Source organism: Bidens hawaiensis, unplaced genomic scaffold (assembly GCF_021521415.1).
Source record: "Bidens hawaiensis isolate Kalapana, Puna unplaced genomic scaffold, B.hawaiensis_p1.1 tig00007028_1, whole genome shotgun sequence".
NCBI classification, from domain to species: Eukaryota; Viridiplantae; Streptophyta; class Magnoliopsida; order Asterales; family Asteraceae; genus Bidens; species Bidens hawaiensis.
In genome coordinates, this window is record NW_027491480.1 from 56,946 (window position 1) to 82,789 (window position 25,844).

At 36.5% G+C, this 25,844-nt stretch overlaps 3 protein-coding genes across 3 annotated transcripts; 2 read left to right on the top strand and 1 right to left on the bottom strand.

Annotated features, from left to right (window-relative positions):
• Positions 1–2,800: 2,800 nt before the first annotated feature.
• Positions 2,801–4,603, top strand: LOC143634124 (ATP-dependent Clp protease proteolytic subunit 4, chloroplastic-like). The gene is made up of 2 exons (XM_077102286.1): positions 2,801–3,171; positions 4,016–4,603. Exons 1-2 carry the CDS (start codon positions 2,801–2,803, stop codon positions 4,497–4,499), a joined length of 855 nt encoding a protein of 284 aa, XP_076958401.1. The 3' UTR covers positions 4,500–4,603.
• Positions 4,604–5,686: 1,083 nt separating this feature from the next.
• Positions 5,687–8,116, top strand: LOC143634161 (uncharacterized). Its single transcript, XM_077102318.1, has one exon. It carries the CDS (start codon positions 5,687–5,689, stop codon positions 8,114–8,116), a length of 2,430 nt encoding a protein of 809 aa, XP_076958433.1.
• A 2,518-nt stretch (positions 8,117–10,634) lies between these two features.
• On the bottom strand, positions 10,635–20,900 carry LOC143634125 (uncharacterized). The gene is made up of 8 exons (XM_077102287.1): positions 20,707–20,900; positions 19,004–19,351; positions 18,775–18,915; positions 18,608–18,711; positions 13,059–13,280; positions 12,459–12,953; positions 11,856–12,390; positions 10,635–10,807 (listed from the first exon to the last, which is right to left on the bottom strand). The coding sequence occupies exons 1-7, from the start codon at positions 20,896–20,898 to the stop codon at positions 12,015–12,017; spliced, it is 1,878 nt and encodes a 625-aa protein (XP_076958402.1). The 5' UTR covers positions 20,899–20,900; the 3' UTR covers positions 10,635–10,807; positions 11,856–12,014.
• Positions 20,901–25,844: the final 4,944 nt, after the last annotated feature.

The following is a 25,844-nucleotide window of genomic DNA, read 5'->3' on the forward strand; positions in this document are numbered from 1 at the left end:
CAACATCTCACCGCCCACTGACATCGCTGCAACACTATTGCCTCCCACCACCGTACCACCAATCTTTTTTTCTTCTCTGCTCTTGTCTCTCTAAAGTCTCTAGCTCTATCCTTTAAAGTGTGTATAATTATTATTTTTTATTTATTAATAAGGGTAGTTTGGTTATTTTTAAAGTAACTTAGCATATCAACACAACTTTTATTAGTAAGTTGACTAAAGGGGTACGTGTTTGGGACCGGATTTACTTATTTTCATCAACTCATAACTTATTAACTTTTTGAAAACTAATAAGGTGTTTGAGATTACTTACATTATGAGAGAAAAAGTTTCAAAAGTTATATTTTTATAACTTATTAACTTACTAGTAAGTTATAAGAAGGTAAAATAAGGAATCACCAAACACCCCCTTAAGTTCAACTGAAATAACAGAAAAAACAAAACCACTTTAAATGCAAGAGACAGAAAGAAAAAAACTAAATAAGATTGACAAAGGTGACCAAACACTGAAATGAAAATATTAGCTTCCTTACTTTTATTTTTATCATCATGATTAGTGGAAACTCTCATTATAGAGAGGAGAAGAGACAGAGATAGAATTAAATTGATTTGGGATGAAAAAATTAGACGTGATTTGCTATACTTATACCTCTCTGAGGACATGGTTGAGGATAAGACTTCCTGAAGACACAGAATTAACGTTAAGGATGTTTAGAAGGAGGGGTTGTTTCTTGTTATAATTTTTTTATTTTTTTATTATTAATATTTCTATTTTCTATTTATTATTATTATTATTTGCTTAATTTTACCTTGTTTTAATCTATCTATGATGAATTGTTTGAATGTTACAAATATTTTAATAGGGTTAAGTTATTTTACAAATGAGAACAAAAGTGAGAAGGATGAGAAAGATTTGTAGCAAAAAAAAAAGGATTAAAAAAATTAATAAGAAAATTATAACTCAAAATTAAATAAAAAAACAAAAAAAGTAAAAACACAAAAATATTTTCACCGTCTTCCTTGTTCTTAAAAAAATGTTGAGGGAAAAGATTATTATGTATTTTTGTTTATCATTGTGTTTTGTATTTATTTTTGTCATTGATTGTGTCTTTTTTCCTTGACATTTTGTCTTTTTTTTTCTTGATATTGTGTTATATTACTAAACATTATGTTATATTTTGTTTGGCATTGTGTTATATTTTTGCGATCTATTATGCCTTTTTAAATTATAATTGTGTCTTTTGTTAATTTTCGCCATTGTGTCTTTTTTTCGGCATTGTGTCTTTTCGGCTTTTTTTAACGGGAATGACAAGGAAACATTTAATTTTTAAAATTTTTCGGTTTCTATTTATATTTTAAGTTATGATTTTTTTATTATTATTTTTTGAATTTTTTAGAGGTTTTTTGTGTGATCACAAATACTTCTCACACTTCTCATTTTTTGTATCCCTTTGAATTTTAACATTTCCCTATTTTAGTATGGGCAATTTCATATGATAGTAACCAAGTTTTAAAAGTGTTTTAATTAGGTTACTCAAGTTTAAAAAGTGTTTCAGTCACTCACCTTTTATATTTTATTAAATTAAAGATTTTAACATGTTTTTTTAGTTTTTCTTTTCGCATAGGAAATCTTTTTATCTTTTTTTTATGTTGACGTTGATGGTGACTTGGATTTTTGTTTTCTTTTTTTTTAAATTAATGAAGTTAACATTTTTTTTATTTTTTAAATTTAACTACATATATTGCAAATTTCGATCCCCACATCTTATCTTCCATTTCTTTCTTGATGCACAAAAAAAATTGGTGAGACTCGATTTGAAGATTTAGTGGCTCTATTTGAGAAAAAATTTCATGAGTGAGCTAATTGAAACACTTTTGAAACTTGGTTACTATTGTATAACATTTTCTCTATTTTTAATATATTATTTATACACTTTATTTATTTATTTTTGTTTTATATCATTTTATTTTATTTGTTTGTTTATTTATTTATTTTCGAGTTGGTGGTCTCCCTGGAAGCAACCTTTCTATTCTTAAAATTAGAGGTAATGTGCTAACGTTTGTCTGCATCCCACTTTTTTCATACCCTAAGTTAGCTTTAGCTATTTACGAGATACACGGGATATCGTTGTTGTTGTAGGGTCAGGTTATTTTACAAATTGGGACAAAAACAAGAAGAATTTGTAGCCATAAAAACCCCCTGAAAACATAATGAAAAATTAATAAAAAATCATAACTCAAAATTTAATAAAAAAAGTAAAAACACAAAAATATTACCACTGTCTTCCTCGTTCTAAAAAGATTTTTGAGGAAAAAAGATAATTATGACTTTTCATCCTTGATCATGTTTTTTATTTATTTTCATAATTAATTATGGCTTTTTTCTTGATATTGTGTTATATTACTCAACATTGCGTTATATTTTGTTCGAAACTGTATATATTTTTCGATCTACTATGTCTTTTTTTTTTTTAATTTATAATTGTGTTTTTTCTTTATTTTCGCATTGTGTCTTATCGACGTTTTTTTAAACGGGAATGATGGGGAAAACATTTTAGTTTTTTAATTATTTTTATTTTTTTATATATATTTTTAGTTATGATCGTTTTATTATTTTTTATGAAGGGTCTTTTTATGTTATCATAATCCTTTTTACATTTCTCATATATATATATATTATCTATTATTGTAATTCTAGCCATGTTGTATAATGATACTTAAAGAAATGTGCACTCCTAAGTTTTTATGTTAATCCAGTAACACAATAAGACCTCATCAATCAATCATATCACCACTATCTGCAATGGAGTCACTCACCTTCTTCTCTACACCCACCATCAATCTCCGCCACTTTCTTCCCCTCAAACCCATCACTCACCGCCGTCCACACCAACCCATCAAATGCTCAATTCACTCATCCACCCAAACCCTAAGCTCCGGCTTCACCCCAAATTTCAATCTTTCGGCTTCTTCGCCGCAAACACCCGCCACGGCGATGAGAGGCGCCGAATCGGACGCCATGGGGTTACTATTAAGGGAACGGATTGTGTTCTTGGGCACCCAGATTGATGATTTCGTTGCGGATGCGATTATTAGTCAGTTGCTGTTGTTGGATGCTCAAGATTCCACTAAGGATATCCGGCTGTTTATTAATTCGACTGGTGGCTCTCTTAGGTAATGGTTATATCTTCTAATTTATTTGTGAATTTTGAATTGGGTTCATTTGGGGTTAGATAAGCTAACTGTTAGGGTTAAAGTTAGATGCTTTTGTGGTTAATTAAGGATGTTTAAGGAATTATAATTAGGGCTGTAAACGAAGTGAATGTTCGACGACGGACAGGCGTGAAGTTAGTTTATGTTTGTTCGTTTAATAAATGAATGAGCATATGCAAGGAATTCTGTTCGATTAACTTAATGATTGAACGCGGATAGAGGCCGTGTTCGTTTAATTGTTCATGAACGTTGATACTGTGTTCGATTATGTTTTTTTTTTTTTTTTGTTTATGTTTGTCCGTAAAAGGTTTTTAATAACATTATCATGTAGATTTAAGCAAATTTATTAACTATAAAACAAAAATATAAATGAGTATTGTGTGATTAGTTAATATGTAAAATAAGCATATGAATATGTGTTGAAAAAGCACCAACACAAACTTGGTAGTCGGATCGAACCATTGACATTGACCACTTTCGGTTAAAACAAATAAAATATTGTTTGCGTTCATCTGTGTCTGTGAACCGTTCGCGAACAAGCTCTTTATCTTATTGAACGAACACGACTTAGAAGTTCGGTTAGCTGTTCGTGAACCTTTCGCTTGCCCGATAAAAGCTTAATGGACAGCATGAACAAGGCATTTTTCGTATCAGTATGTTTACAGCCCTGGATATAATCATGTGATTTGAAGCAGTTAGCAAGTTATATCTGTTCTTAGTATACATCTATATTGCAATGAACTAAATTTGTTTTCAAGTTATATTATAAAGCTTTTGTTTTTGCATATTTTTTTGGTTAAAACAGCGCTTCTATGGCGATTTATGATATTCTAAAGCTATTAAGGGCTGACGTGTCAACAATAGCACTTGGCATATCAGCGTCAACCGCCTCCATAATTCTTGGTGGTGGAACGAAAGGCAAACGTCTTGCAATGCCAAATACAAGAATTATGATCCACCAACCACTCGGTGGTGCAAGTGGACAGGCGATAGATGTTGAAATTCAGGCTCGAGAAATGATGCATAACAAGGAAAACGTGACAAGAATTATAGCTGAATCTACTGGGCGTATGTATGAACAAGTTCAAAAAGATATTGATAGAGATCGGTATATGTCTCCCATTGAAGCGGTTGAATATGGGTTAATTGATGGGGTTATTGATGAAGATTCCATTATCCCGCTTGTGCCTGTACCGGATCGGGTTAAACCGACACTTAGTTATGATGCAATCAGCAAAGACCCTGAGAAGTTCTTGAATCCTGATATACCTGATGATGAGATTTACTAGTGACTGTTTGAAGACGGTTTTTACAGTTTTGAATTTACTTGCTTGTTGTTTGTTCTTTAGTGATAAGAATTGTTAGTAAGTTTGTCAAAACTGTTGTATTCTTAAGTCAATGACTGCAGTGAGACTGTTTCCATGATATTAACCTGTTACAGATGTGACTGATGTAACGCTTATATGGCCCGTTTTACAATGAACTGTCATGGGGTTAAGCACCCGTTCGTCTGTTTACATGGCATCGTCAAAATCTACACGCTTGTTTAAAAGGTAAAATGATTGATGTAACAAGGGACGGGTGAAAATGTAGCGGACACCCTTTTGCAGCTGGTGTACATCGTCCATATTATCTCCTGCAAAATCTCTTCATACAATTATTTTCAAAATACCCTTTTTGTTTGTGAAAGTATTTGGTCCCTTAGCTGAATATAATGATTTGACATCATTTATACTTTATACTTTTCTTTATAGGAATGCCATGTAAACTAAAAACAATGTAAACTATCATTTATATAATTGTCAATGTACTAAGTAAATCTTTATGATCATATGATTTATAATTAGCATTACACTAGTTTTCCTTTTGAATTTCACGGTAGCCTTTTAACATTCTTAACTAATGATTTTTGGTGTTGTATGTGAATTGTCACATTCTCTTATCATGTTTTAGAACATGTGTAATAATAAATGGAAAAACTTTCCATTTATTAACGTTTTGCGACACGTGGCGTCACGGCCAACAATAAGATATTCAGCAAAAAAGTGGTATAATAGTAAAAAACCTTTGCAGTCATTACGCAATTTTTAAAAATTAAATTAAAACTATAAATAACATAAATATTTGATCGGTTGGAATTTGTGAAAGAAAAATTTAATTGGTTGAAGGATTAAAGAGGGTGGCGTTTTATAGGAAATGTTGAAGGCAAAAAAAAAAAAAGCCCAAAACGCCCCAAGACGAGGTAAGTGGCTTTTTCTGGTGGGGGGTGTGGAGGGGTTCCGGACACCCCCTGGTCCCCTACCATATGATCTTATCTTTCTTTATACAGAATAAAGAAAAATAAAAAAATAATAAAAATTAGAACTTGTAATTTGTTTATCAAGAAACCTAAAAACAACATTTGTGCGGAGGAGCAATGCTGCCACAAAACCCTGCCTCAAGCTCCTAAACCCTTTGTTACACAACAGGGGTTTCCATGCCCTTTTGCAGATATTCATTCTCCTTCTCCTCATCAACAACACTCGCAAGGGTAAATCTCCTCAGATTCATCTCCTCCTTTAAACCTACACATTTATACTCTACCCCACACTTAATTCACCACATAAACCATTCCAATATCACCAATTCAAAACCCCATCAAGTAGACCCTATAATTTACACTCTACCATCAAAACCCATTTCAGCAGTTAGGTGTTTTAACTGCTCTCACCATCAATTGGATCACAATCTTGAATCTTTCTGTGGCCTTATTCATTTGCTTTTAAAAAAGCGGATGTTTGATCATGCACGCAAGGTGTTCGATAAAATGTCTCAACGGTTTTCGGGTTTTGATTGCTTTGATGCCTTCCACACGGGTGTTGACCGTTACGGGTCGAATGCCATGACTGTTTACAGCTTCTTGATTGATAGCTATTGTCGGGTTGGGAATGTTAATCAGGCGGTTGAGGTGTTTTTTAAGATGTCGAGAATGGATATTTCGGTCTCGCCGTATGCGTTAATGAGGATGTTGAATTGCTTGGTTGAGTTGAAGAAGATTGAAGTTATGACGGACGTGTATTTGGAAGTAAGTAGTGATAAAGATTTGTCTTCGAATGCGTACGGGTATGTAATGGGCGGGTTCTTTAATAAGGGTGATGCAAGTTCGGGATTTGAGTTTCATAAAGCTGTTATCGAAAGAGGGTTTGTGCCAAATATAGTCACTTGTAATAAGATCATGAAAGGTCTTTGCAATGACAAACGTTTAGACACCACACACGACTTCTTATCGTTGATAATATCATTAGGACCACGACCCACGGTAGTAACATTTAGCACGTTAATGAAAGCATATTGTCACGAATCAAAACTTGAAGATGCATTTCAACTTTATGATCAGATGTTGATACTAGGAATTGTTCCTAATGTAGTTGTGTACAGTATTTTGGTTGACGGTCTTTTTCGAGCAGGCAAGTTAGAAGAAGGTCATCAAGTTATTTTAATCGCATTAGATAAAGGCATTGTTTTAGATGTGGTGGTTCTTAGCTCCATGATAGACGCGTATGTAAAAAAGGGAAATTTAGAAGCTGGCTTTGAAGTTTATAAAAAAATGATTAAAGGAGGGATTAAAGCTAGCGTGGTTACGTATGGGGTTCTTGTAAATGGATTGTGTCAAAACGGGTGGGTCCGTGAGGCTACTGGGATATTTGGTCAACTTATAAAACAGGGTCTTGGCCCGTCTGTGTTAGTTTATACCAGTCTTATTGATGGGATGTGTAAATCTGGGAATTTGAGATATGGTCTTCGGTTATATAATGAATTGGTAGCTTATGGTTATACTCCAGATGCAACCGTGTTTGGTGTGGTTATAAATGGTCTTACAAAGCAAGGTATGATTCGTGATGCGATTCGACTGTTTTATAAGTCTATGAATAATGATTTGAAACCGAGTATTATTGCTTACAACACGTTGATTGATGGTTTGTGTAAATCAAAGCAAATGAAGGATGCTGTGAAATTGTATGTTAATATGGGTACATATAATCTAAAACCAGATATAGCCACTTACACGATCCTGATCAAAGCGATTATCAAGTCTGGAAGGCTTCCAGAAGCTTTGATTTTGTTCTTTCAAGCATTGAAGAGCGGTTTGTTTCCTGATTGTGTTACATATTGCACACTTATACACGGGTTTTGTAAAGAAAATAATGTTAATATCGGGTTATGGATTCTGGATTTAATGATTGAGAACAGGATTGAATCTGATATCGACATTTATAATGTGCTGATAAACGGGCTTTTTAAAAGTGGCCAATGGGAAAAGGCGGTTGACCTTTTTAAGCATGTTCAGAAGTACGGACCTGAATGTGATATTGTGACATATAACACGGTGATCAGTGGTTATTGTTCTTTCAAAATGTTGAAAGAAGCTGTGCAACTTTACAAAGAGGTAAAGCCTAATGCTATTACTTACACTACCTTGATTGATGCATATTGCAAAGAAGGTAAACTCGAAGATGCAATGTCGGTTTTTTCACTTATGTTAAAAAGTAGTTCAAAACCTAATGTGGTTACTTACAGTGGTTTAATTGATGGTCATTTTAAAATGTTGAAAATGGAGACCGCTCTCGAGTTGCATGAAAAGATGGTTAGGAGTGACGTTTCTCCTAATAATGTGAGTTGCAGCATCTTGATTGATGGTCTTTGCAAACACGGGCTGATCGAGGAAGCATCAATGGTGTTTCATGGTGCTTTAGAAAGGAATTTGTTGCCAGATGTTATAATATATGGGATTATGATTCATGGTTATTGTAAGGCTGGAAGATTAGGTGACGCCACGTCATTGTATAGACGAATGATTGAAGAAGGTATTGTTCCGGATAGATTATTAGAAAGAATCATTAAAGAGTATGGTCTTGCAGATGTTTAAGGTAGGGATTTTTAAGGTATTGGTGTTTTGTTACTGCAAAATTTTGAAAGGTATCATATACTGACACATTCTGTACAATCACATTTTGCTATACAATGTGCATTTTCTAAAGTCAAAAGGAACAAAATTTTAGCAGCAGCTACTCAAATCTGTAATGCGAAATATGGGTGTAAGCGAGCCAAGTTGCACGTGAGCTACTCGAGATTAATTTGCTAAAAGACCAAATAGAGTCGAGCTTAAACGAGCTCGAGCCTAAAAATAAACTTGTTTAATAAATGAACCTGAGCCTGAGTTTCACTTGTCAAGCTTGGGTTGGCTCAAGTGCTTAAAGGAGCATGCTATTTTATTTTTATTTGACATATTAAGTATAAATAATATATAATGATAGTTATTATATACAAAATTATGCTAATGTTGTCTAAGTTATTGCGCGGCTTAAGATCCCCTAAATATTGATTAAAAATGAAATTATCTTCTTGTTTTTAGTAAAATCTAAGCGGTTAATGCGGAAAAACATCGGATATCGGCCGAGGACCGATATTTGAGATATTGGTTATCGCGGTGAGACATCGGCGGGATATCGGTAATGTTAATATCATGCGGAATTTATATATATATATAGCACTTTTACACTAACAATTCAGTATATTCTCCTCTTATTAACAAATTAACTTTTTGCAACAGTAACAATTGTAGCAAGAACTGATTAATACTCGAAACACCAACATTAAACACTGAAAGTTGAAAATTAAGACTTAAAATGCTGATATCGGGAATATTGGTGATATATCGGTAAAATATCGATCAATATCGCCGATATTATCGGTACCGATATTCTGACCGATTTTGACCGATATTTCATGAGGACAGATAACCAAGATACCACCGACTGCATAGAGTAAAATAGCATTTTGTAATCAAATTATACGCAAATTATTTACCTATTCTAATAAAGTAAAATAAAAGAGGACACATGTCATGTTTTGGTTATTTCTCACAAATTTTTTCCCTCCAAAACTAATATATCCTAATATATATAATAAATCAATAATTATTCACTTTCTTTTTACACTATATTTATATAATATCTATATATTTTTATAAATATAAATATTAAGATATTATTTTACTATATATTTCAAAATACTTGGTGAATTCCAAAAATCAACAACAAATCATGTTTCTCAAATGAAAATTGTTTCGGATTTTTTGTGGAAGTTAAATTTGATTTTATGGGTCAAAAGTTGGTAAATAGATTGTTTGGTACAAGTTGACTACATTTAGGTCAAAATTTGTTATGGGTCAAAAATGAAAATTTTGAGTATTTTTAAAAGTTTGAGAATGCAAAATAGATTTATCGTTAAATGTGTTATGAGTTCAAAGTGTTGACTTTAAAATGTCAAAAATATGAAAGTTAGAATTTTAAACATGATTCAGGCAAGTTTATTTTTAAGGGCACCTTTTGAAATAATCAAAACTTTCAGGATTTGACAAATTGACTATTTTCCCCTTAACTATTAAAATTTAAGAAAAGATTGTGAACACATTCGACATGCCACCCAGTGCCTATCAATGCTTCAAACTTTTATCAAATTTGAAATATTTATGTTAACATTAATTTTCCTTTAATGGTGATAAAAGCGTTGTATGGAAAGCATGTCATGCAATACTATGCTCAAATGAATCAAATATTCACAAAATTGAGTTGGTTAACATGCTATTTTTTATGTTGTCAAGAAGCCCTCTGAAATTATCAAAATCTTTTTTATGGTGTGGCTCAGAAAAACATAGTTCTTAAAGAACATCCATTGCTACAATTTAATATCCTACTTTCCTTTTATGAGTGGTAAATTGATAAATATATCAATAAAGGTAACGCCTTTTTTGTATTTAGACTGAGTGGTTAGAACTACAATCGTATGAGAAGTCTTATTTTCGAAATTGGTTCATAACCAAAATTATTTCAATTATACAATACATATATGACACCGAGAATGAATTTTTCAATAGAAAGAAGCATTCTCGGGTATGATTTTACACGGACATTTTTTTTTATTAAGTTCATTTAAAAAAATCACTTTGTGATATAAATAAAATCAATTTATGTACACATTGTATAGATATAAGCATAAATGCAATACATTTTTTTTCATATACGCCATGTAATTATTTGTTTTATTTATAATTTTATAATTTGAATTATTCCTTGTGTGACACAGGCTCTAAAACTAGTATATATATATATATATATATATATATATATATATATATATATATGAAAAATAGACAAAAAATGTTGGCGGTTACATCTACATAGTTTTTCATTTTACCAACATAAAAATGTTTTAACATAGTACTTACACAACCAACATTTCATCAATATTACACATAAGAAAAACAATAATGAACCATATCACTCATGTTAAAACTAAGCAGTAAAGGATGTCTAGCTAAAATCCTCAATGGTTACCGAAAAATCCTAAGAATATACAACTCGGGAGGGTAACGGGTAGCACCCAGGTGAACAAAATTCCTTATCAACATTTAATGTGCGTTTGAAGCGGGTTACAAGTAAAAACAGCTTCATAACAAAGGATCCAATATTCCTTGAATGGGATTGACATCCATGGCATTTTTAGAGGGAGACCCGCACCAGGAACAAAAGGAAGGTTGCATAGTGGAGAAGGCAAACTGTACAAATAACCAAAAACAGTCCGCTTAAAGGAATAAAGGTGGCAGTTACTGCTTACTAGTTATTCATACAAAAAAAATGGATCAAACAGGTCAAAAGCCACAAAAATGTAGACGTTACGGGTACGGGAAACGGCAAAAATCAAAAATCCAAGATACGGGTACGGCAAAATATATATATATATAAAATACAAATATATTAAACAAAGTTCAAAGTAGATTTATATAAATATAAAGTGCAAACTTCAAAAAAAAAAAACTACATCAACCGTAGCCCGTAGGTAATTAATTAATTGATTATGATCAATTGATGAGTATTGATAAACAAAATAATTGTATCATAGAACTGATCGTAATTCCTAAATTAGTAATACTGATTTGGAGAATTGCCAAACGAGTAAACAAAGAGATAATAATAAATATATATGCCCGCTGTCACCGCCAGAGTATATGCATTATAGTTTATATATAACACTATTTTTGGAATTTGAAAAATCAATAAAAAAACCCTAAATATTCAAAGATACGTTTCTGAAACCTCCCTACGTCGTCCCAGATTTTCCGAAGCGGCCATGAAACGTCCCGGCGGCGTTTCTCCGGCGTACCCGTCCCCCCGCCGTCCCCAGGACGGGGACTCAATTAGAGTGACGCTTCCGTGCATCATAGTTTAGAACTCTAAAAAATATAAGAACTTAAAGAACTCCTAACAACCAATCATTATTTATTTTATAAATTTAACATTATTTGAGGGTAGTTTGTCATTTATTATATGTAATCAGAAGTTTACATACATGACAAAACCACCCTCAAATAATATTGAATATATAATATAAATGATTTAAAATGATTTGTTGGTTAGAGCTCTTAAACTTATAGATTATTTAAAAGTTCTGAAATGATCCTGATCCTAAGTAATTTAAAAAATAAAAATAAAATATATTTGGACAGTATTTATGCACTGAAAAGTTGTTTGTTTTGACCTGTTGACCGACTCACTGAGTTTGCCAGCCCTAGTAAAACTATATGTGATACAGAGAAACAAACTCACCTTCCACTGAAAACTCTGTAAACCAATGAGCTAATTGATGATCTTGAAACAGCAGAATGTAGGTATCTAAAGTCTGGTCCCACCAATTCCCCTGAGTAATAAAGTTCATAAATGAATATGGGAAATATAAAAATTAAAAGGAATCAAAGATGATATAGTTCAGATCTTGCCTATACTGTAACTATAACTATGAAGACATGACACAAGAATATCTGATCCACTAGCCCTTGAATTCATGTCAAGATTCTCACCCGAAAATATCTCAAACCAAATCCCACAAGGAAATCTGCTTGGCTTCATCAACCAAAGCAAAATTTTGGTGTATGGTGTAGCATGAATAACAGAAATAACAACCTCAATAAGCATGCATATAAAGCCAATTGTCATATTAATAATGGTGAATGACATATAAAAGGCTGAAGTTGTTGGTAGCAGAAGCAAAAGTGGAGTAAACAAGAGAGACCCGACAATATGTTGTTCCACTGTGTAATCATAGCTATCAAATCTCTCACGAAGCGGATTCCATTTTTGACCCCTGAAAATGATTTAAAGAAAAAATATTAATAAAAACTTTCATGACCTGAAAGTAAAAACTGTCATTACCTGAAAAGACGCCACAATGCGGTTGTTGCTTGTATCTGTCTTGAATACAGAAGAGAAATCAACCAGTGCAGGGTTGACACGTGTGTTGTTGAAACAGTAATCAAGTCAACTGCCAATGAAGCAGGTGTTGTGAACCCGAAAAGAACTCCAGATAAAGCCAGACCTTTGATGAAAATAATAAAAATAAACCGCAACGAGCCCCATAATGTAGACCAAATTTGAATTGTATTAAGGGATAACGTGCCAAGAACACCAGCAAGCTCGGTGTTTAGCTTAAAACCAGCAGGATTTTTCATTAATCGTGCACAACTTATTAGCCACCAGTTGTTGGTAACATCACTTGTGATGGTAAAAATCGATAAGAAAACATAATCTGCATGTGTCAGCAATGCAAGACCAAATAGGTTCCCAAATAGCATGTCGATAACAACACTTAACCACATGGAATGTTTGTGTAGTGAAGCTTTTTCTGCATACTCCACACATGATTCAGACCTTACAAAATAATTATATTAAAGTAATGAGCACATAAATAAAGACCCAATAAACTATTTTTAATCAAGAACTATTTACACTTCAAAATTCATAAACATTTTTTACCTGGAATCATTGTTGTGAAGAAATACTGGCCAGTACAAGATTTGACCACATCGAACACGAATATTCTTCCAGGTGTGAATGAATAGATTTTCAATTGTAGCGTATATGCAAGAATCTGATCCATATGTTAATAGAAAATGAAGTAGTTGGAGAATTATGTATACGGATGTAGAAAGTGTAGCAGCACACACAGCCAAAAGTTGCCATATTATAGTGATATACCTGAAAAATAGAACATTAATGACTAACAAGTATACAAATAATAAAGAAAAAATTACATGAATGGTCCTTGTGGTATGTTTAGATTTCACTTTTGGTCCTTAAGTATGAGAAAGTACACCACTGGTTCCATGTGATGTAATAACGTAACAATAATGGTCACTAAAGATAAACTTGGTAAATGATTGTATATTGATTGTATTGTTCAATTGAGATACAATATGGTCCTATATATAGATCTATACAAGACATCATTAGGGCCGGCTATTAGTGTCTAGGGATTGGCCCATGTTATACAAGTGATATCGATCAATACTCCCCCTCAAGCTAAGGCCGGGGACCAATTCTTAGCTTGGACTTCAAAAAGAGAAAACGTTCTGATGGTAGTGGCTTTGTGAAAATGTCAGCAATCTGATCATGTGTGGAAATAAACTGAACAAATAACTTCCTTTGAGCAACCTTCTCTCGAACAAAATGAAAGTCTACTTCCACATGCTTTGTTCTGGCATGGAAGACTGGATTGGCAGATAGGTATGTGGCTCCTAGATTATCACACCATAGGATTGGAGCAATCTGCATTGGGACACGTAGTTCTCTCAACAATGTTTCAAGCCAAGTTAATTCAGCAACCGTGTCAGCCAAGGCCTTGTATTCAGATTCCGTGGATGACCGAGATACAGTTTTTTGTTTTCTAGCTGACCATGAGATTAGATTCGACCCAAGATATATTGCATATCCCCCCGTGGATCGACGGTCATCCGGACACCCAGCCCAGTCGGCATCAGAAAATGCAGTTAAATTTTGAGCGTCTGTATAGGCATGTAGAATAGGAGAAGATCTGCTAGAGAGTAAAAGACCATGATCTGCTGTCCCGTGTAGATAGCGTAAGATACGTTTAACAGCGGACCAATGATTTTCAGTGGGGGAATGCATGAACTGACAAACTTTGTTAACCGCAAAGGTGATGTCAGGTCATGATAGGGTGACATACTGTAATGCCCCAACCATTTGTCTATACTTAACAGGATCATCAAACGGAGAACTGTCACCAAGATGAAGAGAAGCATTGGTGGTGCAAGGTGACGGCACCGGTTTGGATTGTGATAATTTTGCACGTTCCAACAATTCAGTAATGTATTTCCTTTGAGAAAGGATGATATCAGACCCTGATCGGACCACTTCAATGCCCAAAAAATAAGATAGAGGACCCATATCTTGTATAGCAAATGATTGACTAAGACGGTGCACAATGTGATCAATGGCCTGGGTGTTATTGCCTGTCAAAATAATGTCATCAACATATACCAGCATATATAGTATCGTCCCATTTTGTGAATATATAAATAAAGACGGATCGGTTTTAGATCCCTTGAAACCGAGAGCAATCAAGGCAGAAGAGAGACGTTCGAACCATGCTCTAGGTGCCTGTTTGAGACCATACAAGGATTTATGTAATAGACACACGTGATTCGGTTTACCGGGGTCGATGAATCCTTGTGGTTGTTTCAGATAGACTGTTTCTTTTAGATCCCCATGTAAAAATGCATTTTGAACATCAAGTTGTCGGAGAGTCCACCGGTTTGTAACGGCTAAGGAAAGAACAACTCTGATGGTGGTGGGTTTCACCACTGGGCTAAAGGTTTCAGTGTAGTCAATGCCAGCTTGCTGATGGAAACCTTTTGCAACTAGACGCGCCTTGTATCGCTTAACTGCCCCATGTTGATCACGTTTTACTTTATAAACCCATTTGCAATCAACCACATTAGTGTTTGGAACACGGGGAACCAAAGACCATGTACCATTACGGAGAAGTGCGGAGTATTCATCCGCCATAGCCTTACGCCAGTGAGCCTCTTTATTGGCAACGGCAAAGGAGGTGGGTTCGATGTTAGGTGGACTAGTGGAGGTATGGTATGAGGTGGGATTAAAGTATTGGTTTTGTTTGGGGTTAGGTCTTAGGTTAGCTGGTCGTTGGCGAGGTGGAGTGGGTGGAGTAGGTACGGTGGGAGTGGCGGAAGGATATGTGGTGCTGGTCTGTTGTGATGATTGTGGTTGTTGAGATGGGGTAGAGTAACAGTCGAAGGCAGAGATTGGAGTGGTTTGTGGGGCTGTACGACGAGAATAGGTATTAGTGGGCTGAGTAGTGGTGGTTTGGTCTGGTTGTGAGGATGTATCATTGGTTGTGTGAGAGGTTGGAATTTGGGCTGAAGGTGATGGTATGGTATGGGCCGGTTCTGGTGAGATAGTGGTGGCAGATTCGGGTGGGTCGGTGTGGACTGGTTCTGGTGGAATGGTGTGTGCCGGTTGTGAAGTGGTATGGTCTGCTGGTGTATCAGTTGGCATAGGAAAGGGACCGGTTGGATAAGAGGAAACATAGGGATTGATAGGTGTAGGGGGTGACTGGTCGGTAGAATTAAGTAGAAAAGGGAAGGTGTTTTCATGGAACCGAACATGACGGGCAATGTAAATGCGTTCGGAGACGGGGTCAAAACAACGATAACCATGATGAGAAGTGTTATATCCAAGGAAAACACACGGTGAAGAGCGGAAATCCATTTTATGTGGATTATAAGGACAAAGATATGGAAAGCATTGGCAGCCAAAGACACGAAGGAAGGAGAAATCAGGTGGGTGTTTGAACAAGTGCTCGAAAGGAGATATTGTGGAGTTTGTGCGAGAAGGCATGCGATTTATCAAGTAGACGGCTGTTTCAAAGGCAAAATGCCAAAAACGTTGAGGGACGGAGGCCTGTGACATTAATGTTAGACCGGTTTCAACAACGTGCCGGTGACGTCGCTCAACAATACCGTTCTGTTCGCTAGTATGGGGACAAGAGAGACGATGAGTAATGCCTATTGTGGCAAAGAAAGAGGAGAGATTTCGGAATTCTCCTCCCCAATCAGACTGTACAGTTTTAAGTTTAGTAGAAAATTGTCGTTCAGCCATAGTCACAAATTGTTTAAAAACTGCAAAGACATCAGATTTGCGTTTCAAGGGAAACAACCACATGAATTTGGAGAAATGATCAACACATAATAGAAAATAATTGTGGCCATCAAAGGAAGGTACAGGGGCTGGCCCCCAAACATCACAAAATACTAAATCCAAAACACACGTACTTTCATAATCAGAAGATAATAAATGTAGTTTGGAAGATTTTCCAACTGAACATGGATTACAATGAAAATCAAAAGTCTTAGCAGAAACAGGTAAATGATATTTAGAAAGCATTGTCTTGAATAATTGAGAATGTGGATGTCCCAATCGTTGATGCCAGGTGGTTGTTGAAGCACGAGTTGTGGAAAAAGCAACTTTTGGAATTGGCTGGTTTATTGGAAGTTTAAGAGAGTAGAGTCCACCGTCACTTGGACCCGTGAGGAGGGTAATGTGTGTAGACTTGTCCTTCACAGAAAAAAAAGTAGCATGAAATTCAAAATAGACATGATTATCTTCACAGAATTTTTGTACAGAAAGAAGGTTTTTCTTGAGGGCGGGAACATGAAGAATGTTGTTCAGGTAAAAGGTTTTGTTAGGAGAGGAAAATTTTTTTGAACCAATATGTAGAATAGGGTGGGCCGTACCGTTACCAACTTGTAGGTTATCATCACCAAAGTAAGGCTCAGCGGAGTCAAACCCTAACATATCTAATGCTCCATGGCCATTGGAACCTGTGTCTGGAAGCCAGTTGGTGTAAGCTTGTGAGCGATGGTCTGCATAGTTAGCAGACGGTTGTCGTGACCGGATGGTAGATGGGTCTCTGTTTGGGCATTGAGATGGGACATGTCCTATCCCGCACCTGTTACAAGTTCCATACACAGTATTTTGATTAGATGCCCAACTAAACTGACCTGAGTTTCGAGTTCCGTGGCTGCGATTGTAGTTGTTGATGTTTCGACCACCACGGCCACCACGGGTACCACGGCCGCGTGAGTAATGTGACTGTCCAGCCCTGTTTGTATAAAAGGCTTGAGGTGTGGAGGTTTGTGAGGAACCCGGGGCTGGTTGAAGTTGAAAACCGAGACGGGCAACCATCTGCTGAATGGCCTGAACAGTGTCAGGAGGAGCCGAGGCAGAACTTGCTGCAGTGGCAGCCGTGAAGGCTTGTACAGGGGCAACTTCAGAGGTTGGTTTCCTGATTAGAAACTCATGGTCAGCAATGAGACTGGGAAGCTCAGAGAACACAGCCCGAAAGTCTCTGGCCAGGAGGCCTTGTTTGACTCCATTATACTCTTCACGAAGACCTGCAACAACTAACATAACATCTTTGTCAGGCATTGGATGTCCAATATTCGCAAGGGCATTTGCGTATTCTTGTGCCCGAGCGAGATATGCAGCAGAGGTTTCATCCCCTTTCATTTGAATTTTCAGTAGCTGCGTTTTCAGTGTGAATTCTCTTGAAGAAGTATGGGGGGCATAAGCACGTTCAAGAGTAAGCCACACATCACGGGAAGTATCACCTTGAACATGCTGAAAAGAAGCTTCTGAGATGGTTGAGGTGAGTATCATGAGGACGTGGGCATCATTAGATAACCAAGCTGTGTGGTTGGGATTAGGGATGGGAACAACAGCAGCAACATCCTTGTCTGATGTTCCCTGTGATGATGAAATTGTGGATGGAGGGCAGGGAATACTCCCATCAATATAACCGAAGAGTCCATTGGTAACAAGAAACGGCTTGATCATAGCCTTCCAATGTCCATAGTTTGTAGGAGACAAAGTGAAGGCAAACTTGTGAGAGTTGTGTGAGGTTTTCTCGGTAGTAGAGAAGGCTGCGAGGAGGGCCATTGTGTAGCCGAAAAGAAGGGATCAAGGCTTGGAAAAAGAAGAAATTGGCGGCTGATGAACAGTGACGATGAACAGTGTCACGGCTAGGGTTAGGTTGCAGGCAATTGTAATTGCTGGAAGGTGGCGGCTGATTAGGGTTAGGCTCTGATACCAAGATAAACTTGGTAAATGATTGTATATTGATTGTATTGTTCAATTGAGATACAATATGGTCCTATATATAGATCTATACAAGACATCATTAGGGCCGGCTATTAGTGTCTAGGGATTGGCCCATGTTATACAAGTGATATCGATCAATAACTAACATGGATGGAGGTTAATTTTTTCTGCTAAATATTTTGGTCATTTCCTATTTTTAATAGGAAGGAGTATTTTGGTCAAATCACACCCACTTAACTTTAACCTCCATTCGTGTGAGGGACCATTCGTGTTTTTTTTTCATAAGTTCAGATCAATAATGTACTTTCCCATACCACAAGAACCATCCGTTCAATTTTTTTCAAGAGCAAATTGAAATGGTGACACAAGAGCAAAAGGATTACATGAACACACACTGAAACCAATGTGCACGTCTTTTAGGTGACACTCGTTCTTCAAAGATTGAGGTGGCAGCAGCAGCACAATTGGTGGCAAGAATGGCAGCATCCTAAAAATTGGGCCAAATAAGAAAGCATAATAATACAGCATATGAATCAAGCGTAATATTTACCAAGTCAGGAACAGGTTTCTTTTGGCTTAGGTCTTCCACCCATTTAGGTTTTCTTGAAATAGTTTTAGTATTCTCAGAAGAATGTTGGGAAGCTACATAGAAATGATGACGACCAAATCTAGGAGTTCCATAGATTACTATCTGAATCAGAACAGTAAATAGTGATCAAGATATCGACACATGACTTACGTATGACCATATGCAGTCTAGGATTTCATGACTTACATACGTGGAGATCAAGATTGTAACAAACTCCCATATCCCAATGTATGTGATGTAATTTAGGAATCCATCCTAAATTTCGATTCATGTAGATATAAGAGCCATATACAAGTTGGGCAGGATTAGTTTTTGTACACGTTTTATACTGTTCTAAGAATCCATCAACTTTATGGCATCCACATATCAAGTTTCCACTTGTATCTTTTGACAGATTTTGTGCAATGTGGGAACCTGAATTATGGGTCATGCCATTGATTTGGCTAGAAGAATCTGCAGAGCAATAGCCTAACATAGAGAGACCACATCTGTTTTGTAAAGATGTTGGCATTCTTTTGTTTATCTTGTGAAGTAACCCCTGTATATAGTAAATAGCATTATTCATTCATCTGAGATTAGATCTAAATGAGATTTAAATCAGGGCAATTGATTCTCATTTGAGTTCTTGATTATATTGTTTGACAATGTACCAGGTAAACATTAGATCACACACCAAGAAGTTAAAAACCTGATTCTCTGGTTACTAAATACGCATGCTACAAGTAGTATGTCAAAGATTTGATAAGGCACGTATAGGTAGGAGCAAATCCTAGCATTTAATGTTCAGTTGTGAAAATTTGCACATAAATTTCATAATGTAGCTTCACCTACACTTTTGGTAACATTATTTTCTAAACTTATATGGTGGTATGATATAATATTAATGACTATCGATGCATGAACTATGAACAAAGGAATACTCTACATGATAAACAATTTTCCAACCGAAAATCATTCACCAACGAAATCCCTTGCATCATGAAGCATTAACCACACATACAAACTAAACTCATCATATATCCTTTTAAGACATCTTTTCCCAATTCATGTCAACCAATAAATTATGAAATGGTGATAATAAAGTCTTTCACTATCACAAGGCAACGCCCTGCTTGCGGTGCGCGCATATAATGTATATATGTGTGAACCCTCGGGTGGGCAAAAGTAAAATTGCACTAATTTTGACGATATTTTACTAATCTCGTGAAAATAACGTTAAAAGTGGCGGAAGGTTAATCAGGCATCATGTGGTGGCGTTGATAGCCGAAAGACAAGGGCACATGCACCAATCAGCCGGTGTCCCGATGATTGAGTGCTATGTGCCTTATGTCCAAGGCTTGATGCAAAACTACTATCGAGCCGGGGGTCTCACCGGAAGCAGCCTCTCTATCCCTATGGGATAGAGGTAAGGCTGTCTACATCTTACCCTCCTCAGACCCTACCATAGCATTGCTATTGGTGGGATATACTGAGTACGATGATGATGATGATGATGACTATCACAAGGCAACAGTCATCATGTTTGTTCTCATGATAACGCCATCAAAGAATTGTAACTTTGTAAGTAACACAACAAACTTTGGCAACAGAATTAGCAAAAGCATGACCTAATTTTCAATATCAGTGACCAGAGTTCCTCAACTCAATAATTCACACCACAAGTTTATTATAAACCAATATGTTGATATAAAAAAAGTAGCTATAAATAGATTTAGCTTAGTAGGCATACGGATAACTAGAGTAATTTCGCTAACAATAAAGGAATTATTATTACTCCACACAATACTCTACTTAATTACAAAACTGTACGGAAATATTAATTAATCTGATTTTTAGCGGAAATGTAAACCTAGCAGTGTAATGCAGAAGCCACAATTAAAAAGTGATGAGTACCTCAAGATCGGATCCAATTGACGAGAAGGCAGCTTCATCGATGGAGAAAGCAACCACAATTTCGAGTGGAACAGACGCAGATGAAGAAGAATTTGAAGAGACGAACCAGCCGAATAAGACGGATGAAGAGTGAGGTTGGGTTGCGGATGACAGATGACGAGGCCACCAGACTCTACACTTTCTGTTTATCATTTTTCAAAAATAGAAAAGAAAAAGAAAAAGTGGTGCCGCAGACATCTCCGGTGATTCCTATGGAGGAGATGACTGACAGTGGGTTTTTAGATCAATGAGGCCCTGAAATGGCCATTTAATTAGTTTGCTGCATGGTATTGGTATAGGGCTCCGGCCCAAGTTGTTACTTCAATATTTTTTTACCCCACTAAACTTCTCAACTTAATGTACCGTGCACAAATCGGGTTTTTCAAATACTTGGGTTTGTGTATGGAACCGGGTTCGGGTATGACCGGGTATTGAAAAATCGGGTATTGGTAATACCTGGGTCGGGTTCGGGTCCGGGTATTGTCTCTAAAAACCATACCCTATGCGTTGGGTTCGGGTCGGGTATTGAACCGGGTATTTGAATACCCTATTTTTTGGTATTGAAAAAACCCTATTTTTGGGTTTTTTGGGGTTTTTTTCCGGGATTTTTCGGATATAGGTTGGACTTTTTTAAGGGATTACAATTTTTAGGGGTATTTTTGAGTATTTTTCAGGTATTTTTCGGGTATTTGAAAAACCCGGTTTCGGGTATTGGAAAAACCCGGTTCCAGGTATGTAACCAGTTCCGGGTTTCGGGTATTACCGGGTATAAATCAAGCCCGATTCCGGGTACGGGTTTTGGTACTAAAATGCATACCCTATTCGTACCCTACGGGTAGGGTCAGGTACGGGTTCGGGTATTAAAAACCCGGGTATAAAAAAAAACCGGTTCCGGGTATTTTTTTTTCTGGTCCGGTTCTGGGTTCGGGTTTTTGTGCACCTCTAGTACCGTATACGCACGCCCCGGTGGGCAAGAAAACCGGTTCCCAACCCGACCTGACGGTTCTTACCCGAACCGAACCACAGGTACGAATCAAGTTTGGGTTACTCAGAAAAATCGTACCTGGAACCGGAGACGCGGGGAACCGGTTTCAAATTTCTCAACCAAGGCATCCCAAATCCTTTTAGTAGTTGTGTACTCCCTTAAAGTTTGAGCTATATCAGGTGACAGACACACACTTAGTATTCCGTAGGCCTTTTCATCAAGAATTAATTTCTTGTTATTTTCAAGGTGGCCTTCAGTAGGGGTATCAATTGGTTCTTCAGGAGTTTCAGTCATAGGCTTGTGAGGTCCGTTCTCAATGCATCTAAGAGGAGAGAAATTAGTCATTCTCACATAGTTCTTAAACCTCCATTTGAATTCCTCAAAGTTACTTACAAATGTCATAAGCTTAGGAGGTTTAGTTGTGGTTTCAACCTCATTCTCAAGAATTAGGTAACTTCTTAACAACTCAGGATCGTGTGACATCTTGTTTATAAGATCAGAAAACCAAACAGTCTTGAAAGTGTTGCAGATTTTGTCAAAAATCTCAAGTACAAACAAATCGAATCGACTAGGTGAAATGAATCGAATTGAATATGTGAAACAAATCGAATTGATTTTTAACGGATCGAATATAGAGAAGTCGATTCGATTGAATTTTATTCGATTCAATTCAAATTGAGTTCGATTCGACTGGAGTTATAAAATTCGATTCGATTGAGATTTTTAGAAACTCGATTCGATAAGAATTTCCAGAACTCGACTTGATTAGAATTTTCAGAAAGTACGAACTCCACTTTTTACGTACGGAATCTTATCCAAACATACTTTTACCCAGATTTTCAACTTTAAACACAACGAGAAACCCGAAGAACAACTTAACTCGTTTAAACACAAAATTTAAACACTTTTCAAGCTTGTATACACACTTCTTGAGCTGAACACCCACTTGTAACACTTAAACCACTTTATTTTGCAAGATCACACTTCACAAACACTAAAACAAGACCAAAACCCAAGGTTGTGACCTAAGAACCTCAACTAGTAGAGCCGAAAACTTTGATACCAATTGTAGGTCTTAGAGACGGGATCAAACAAGTATGTTCCTAGATCAATCTCAACTACTAGCTAACTGAAATCACTAGTAGAGAACTAAGATCTTGGATCTTGTGGTGTTTATTTTATTTCCGGAAATGGAAAGAAGAGAGAGATGGAGAGTTGGTAGAAATAAAGATAAGGTTTTCAAAAGAATTATGTGTGCATAGGTATGCTCCACCTTATATAGTCATATAGTTGAGAGCATACCATGCACTCTTCCATTATTTACGGCCCAATGGGCTCACTTTACATGGCCTCGGGCCCAAATATACATAGCGTAAACGAAAGCTATTCAAATACAACATGAAATAATACAAAAGACTAAACAACAAAACAAGGCCTAACATACCGGAATTGAAGCATCTTTTAGTCGTTTGGACCACCTTTTTGAGATAAGTTTTACATAAATTGTCTCGTATCCTCATTCCGAATGAAATCCCTAAAACATCAAATTGAAATTTGAAAAAAATTTAGCGCCATTAAGTTTTTTTTAACAGTGGTCTAATGAAAATAAATAGTGTGAAAGTTGGGACCGGTAACATTTATTTTCTAGGTTTGGAATATTATCGGCCAACTGCATTAAGTTGGGATTATTAAAATCCAATTTACCTTAATATGTTAGTTAATTAATACTTTTTAATAATAAAATAAACATTTGTATAGTAGTAATTTAAGGACCTACGGGTGTAACCCGTAGGGTAGAAATTGTATCCTTTCAATATTCTAATGCTAGAGACTTTAGGGTAGCTGAAGGTCCTGAAACCGGATCCGACAACGAACGGCTTTGTTCTTGATAACGTTCGAGACGGGTGCGGTTAGTCAACGATCGAACAAAAAGAATATAACGATAATATAAATAATGAATGACTCCGTAATCGATTAAAAGATTTATAATATCAAATGAACTGACCCCACCCAATGTGAGCTCTCCCTGGGTGGGTGATTTACACCTTAAAAACACACACATAAATAAAACAACAAGATCCTATTTATAGCAAAAACATAAATATTTTAGAAGATTTCTTCCCGTTGAAGCTAAACGCGTGCCCGAAGCCCTCGTTACGTGTCTGGACTTCTCGCCAACATTAATTATTATCTTGACCGTGTATAAATAATGGGTTTCGTAATTTGATATCTCAAGTCACAAATATTGGCCTTACAATCACCCTCTTGACTTGTGATCTCAAAACATCGTCGAACCGTGTCTCGCATTTTCGCAAATCATCCAGATAACTGAAGCTTCTTCAATCACCCCCTCAAGGTATGATATACTTCATTCATGAAGAAGTTCTCTCTTCTTTATCCATCTCGGATCTTAAAACAATATAGGTTTAGAAAAGCTTGACGAAATACCGGGGACAACGATCAAATGACAAAGCCTATTATTTCCGTGAATAAATCATTTAAGTAACTCACCCCTAATAAATAAGTATCCCGGATACTCGTATCCCACATTTTCAGGTTGAAAGCTTAAACAATTTAATTCCCTATTATAACCAACTTGTTTAAAAATTATCACCTTAATAAATAAGCATCTTGAATGCTCATAGCTCACGTTTTCAAGATCCAATTCTCGAACGCCTTGAAAATAACATATAAATAATACGCTTCGAACATGGTCCAATAATGACGAAAAACCCAATCGAATTTGACTTTCTTCAGATTTGGTCAACAACGAAAAGTAAACGACTTACTCGACCCAAAAATATCTTTCAAACATGTGGCTCGATTCACAAATTCTTGTAATAACCAAACCAAGTGTCCAGTAGAATTTCTTTGTTTGGCCCAAATAAAAATTAATTCCAACAGCCCATATAGGAAAGCAAGGCCATAGCATCTTTTCAAATACCAAGTAAACAAGCCCAATTTGCTAGTGGTTTATTGAACGAGACAAAAGACAAACCCTAGCAGCCATTAATATCTTCATCTTCATCATGCACGTACAGTAACCGGCCACCCCTGCCGGAAAGCCACATCAGCCGCCATCCACCATTCGATGCCGCCACCATCTTATCTTTGCTGGAAAGCACCTACAACTGGCCACTCTTGTCGAAAAAAAAAATCCGGCCAGTTAGCATTCAGACGCCGCCATATCCGGCACACCACCAAGATCGGTGTTGGTCGGCGATCACCGTTAAACGCAACCACCGTCCACCACAGCCACCTCCTCCGTCGTCGTAATCCATTATTCCGGCCACCAAAAGCCCAGTCACAGCCACTCCTACCGCCGCCGCCGTTTTTTTACATGTAGGCCGGAAAAACGTAGCCACCACCACAACTGCCAGCAATTACCGGGTAAACCCCTTAGTCACATCTTTATCCAGCAGTTACCATGATCAGAAATAACCGACACTCATGCATATCGAAGTTTGATTTTTACTTCTTCAACTTCGGAATCGTCACCGGGAAGGACCGTAAGGTCTCCGGGTTTTCGGCATATGGCGGAACGGTTCTTGAAACGCCTGGATCTGGAACTTTTAGATTCCGAAGATCCAGATCTACAAGGAGAAGCTTCAAACATGCTTATTTCCCACTTTATTTTCAAGATCTTCAAACTTTGATGGGTCTTTAACGTCTCGGTTCGAGTAATCGCGGAATAGAACCTGAATATCAAGAGCAAAGTTGAATTATAAGATTCGACCCGCTCTGATACCAATTGTAGGTTTCGAAACCGGATTCGACAACGAACGGCTTTGTTCTTGATAACGTTCGAGATGGGTGCGGTAAATCAACGATCGAACAAAAAGAATATAACGATAATATAAATAGTGAACGACTCCGTAATAGGTTAAAAGATTTATAATATCAAACGAACCGACCCAAGGTGAGCTCCCCTTGGGTGGGTGATTTACACCTTAAAAACACGGACATAAATAAAACAACAAGGTCCTATTTATAAAAAAAACATAAATATTTTAGAATATTTCTTCCCGTTGAAGCTAAACGCTTGCCCGAAGCCCTCGTTTCGTGTCCAGACTTCTCGCCGACATTAATTATTATCTTAACCGTGTAAAAATAA

Excerpts from the sequence above, each read along its gene's own strand:
- LOC143634124 (XM_077102286.1), top strand. The coding sequence starts at position 2,801 with ATGGAGTCACTCACCTTCTTCTCTACACCCACCATCAATCTCCGCCAC. Across the intron at positions 3,172-4,015 it reads TCGACTGGTGGCTCTCTTAG|CGCTTCTATGGCGATTTATG; the intron begins GTAATGGTTATA and ends TGGTTAAAACAG.
- LOC143634161 (XM_077102318.1), top strand. The coding sequence starts at position 5,687 with ATGCCCTTTTGCAGATATTCATTCTCCTTCTCCTCATCAACAACACTC.
- LOC143634125 (XM_077102287.1), bottom strand. The coding sequence starts at position 20,898 with ATGATAAACAGAAAGTGTAGAGTCTGGTGGCCTCGTCATCTGTCATCC. Across the intron at positions 19,352-20,706 it reads CAATTGGATCCGATCTTGAG|GGGTTACTTCACAAGATAAA; the intron begins GTACTCATCACT and ends TACTATATACAG. Across the intron at positions 18,712-18,774 it reads AGAAACCTGTTCCTGACTTG|GATGCTGCCATTCTTGCCAC; the intron begins GTAAATATTACG and ends CCCAATTTTTAG.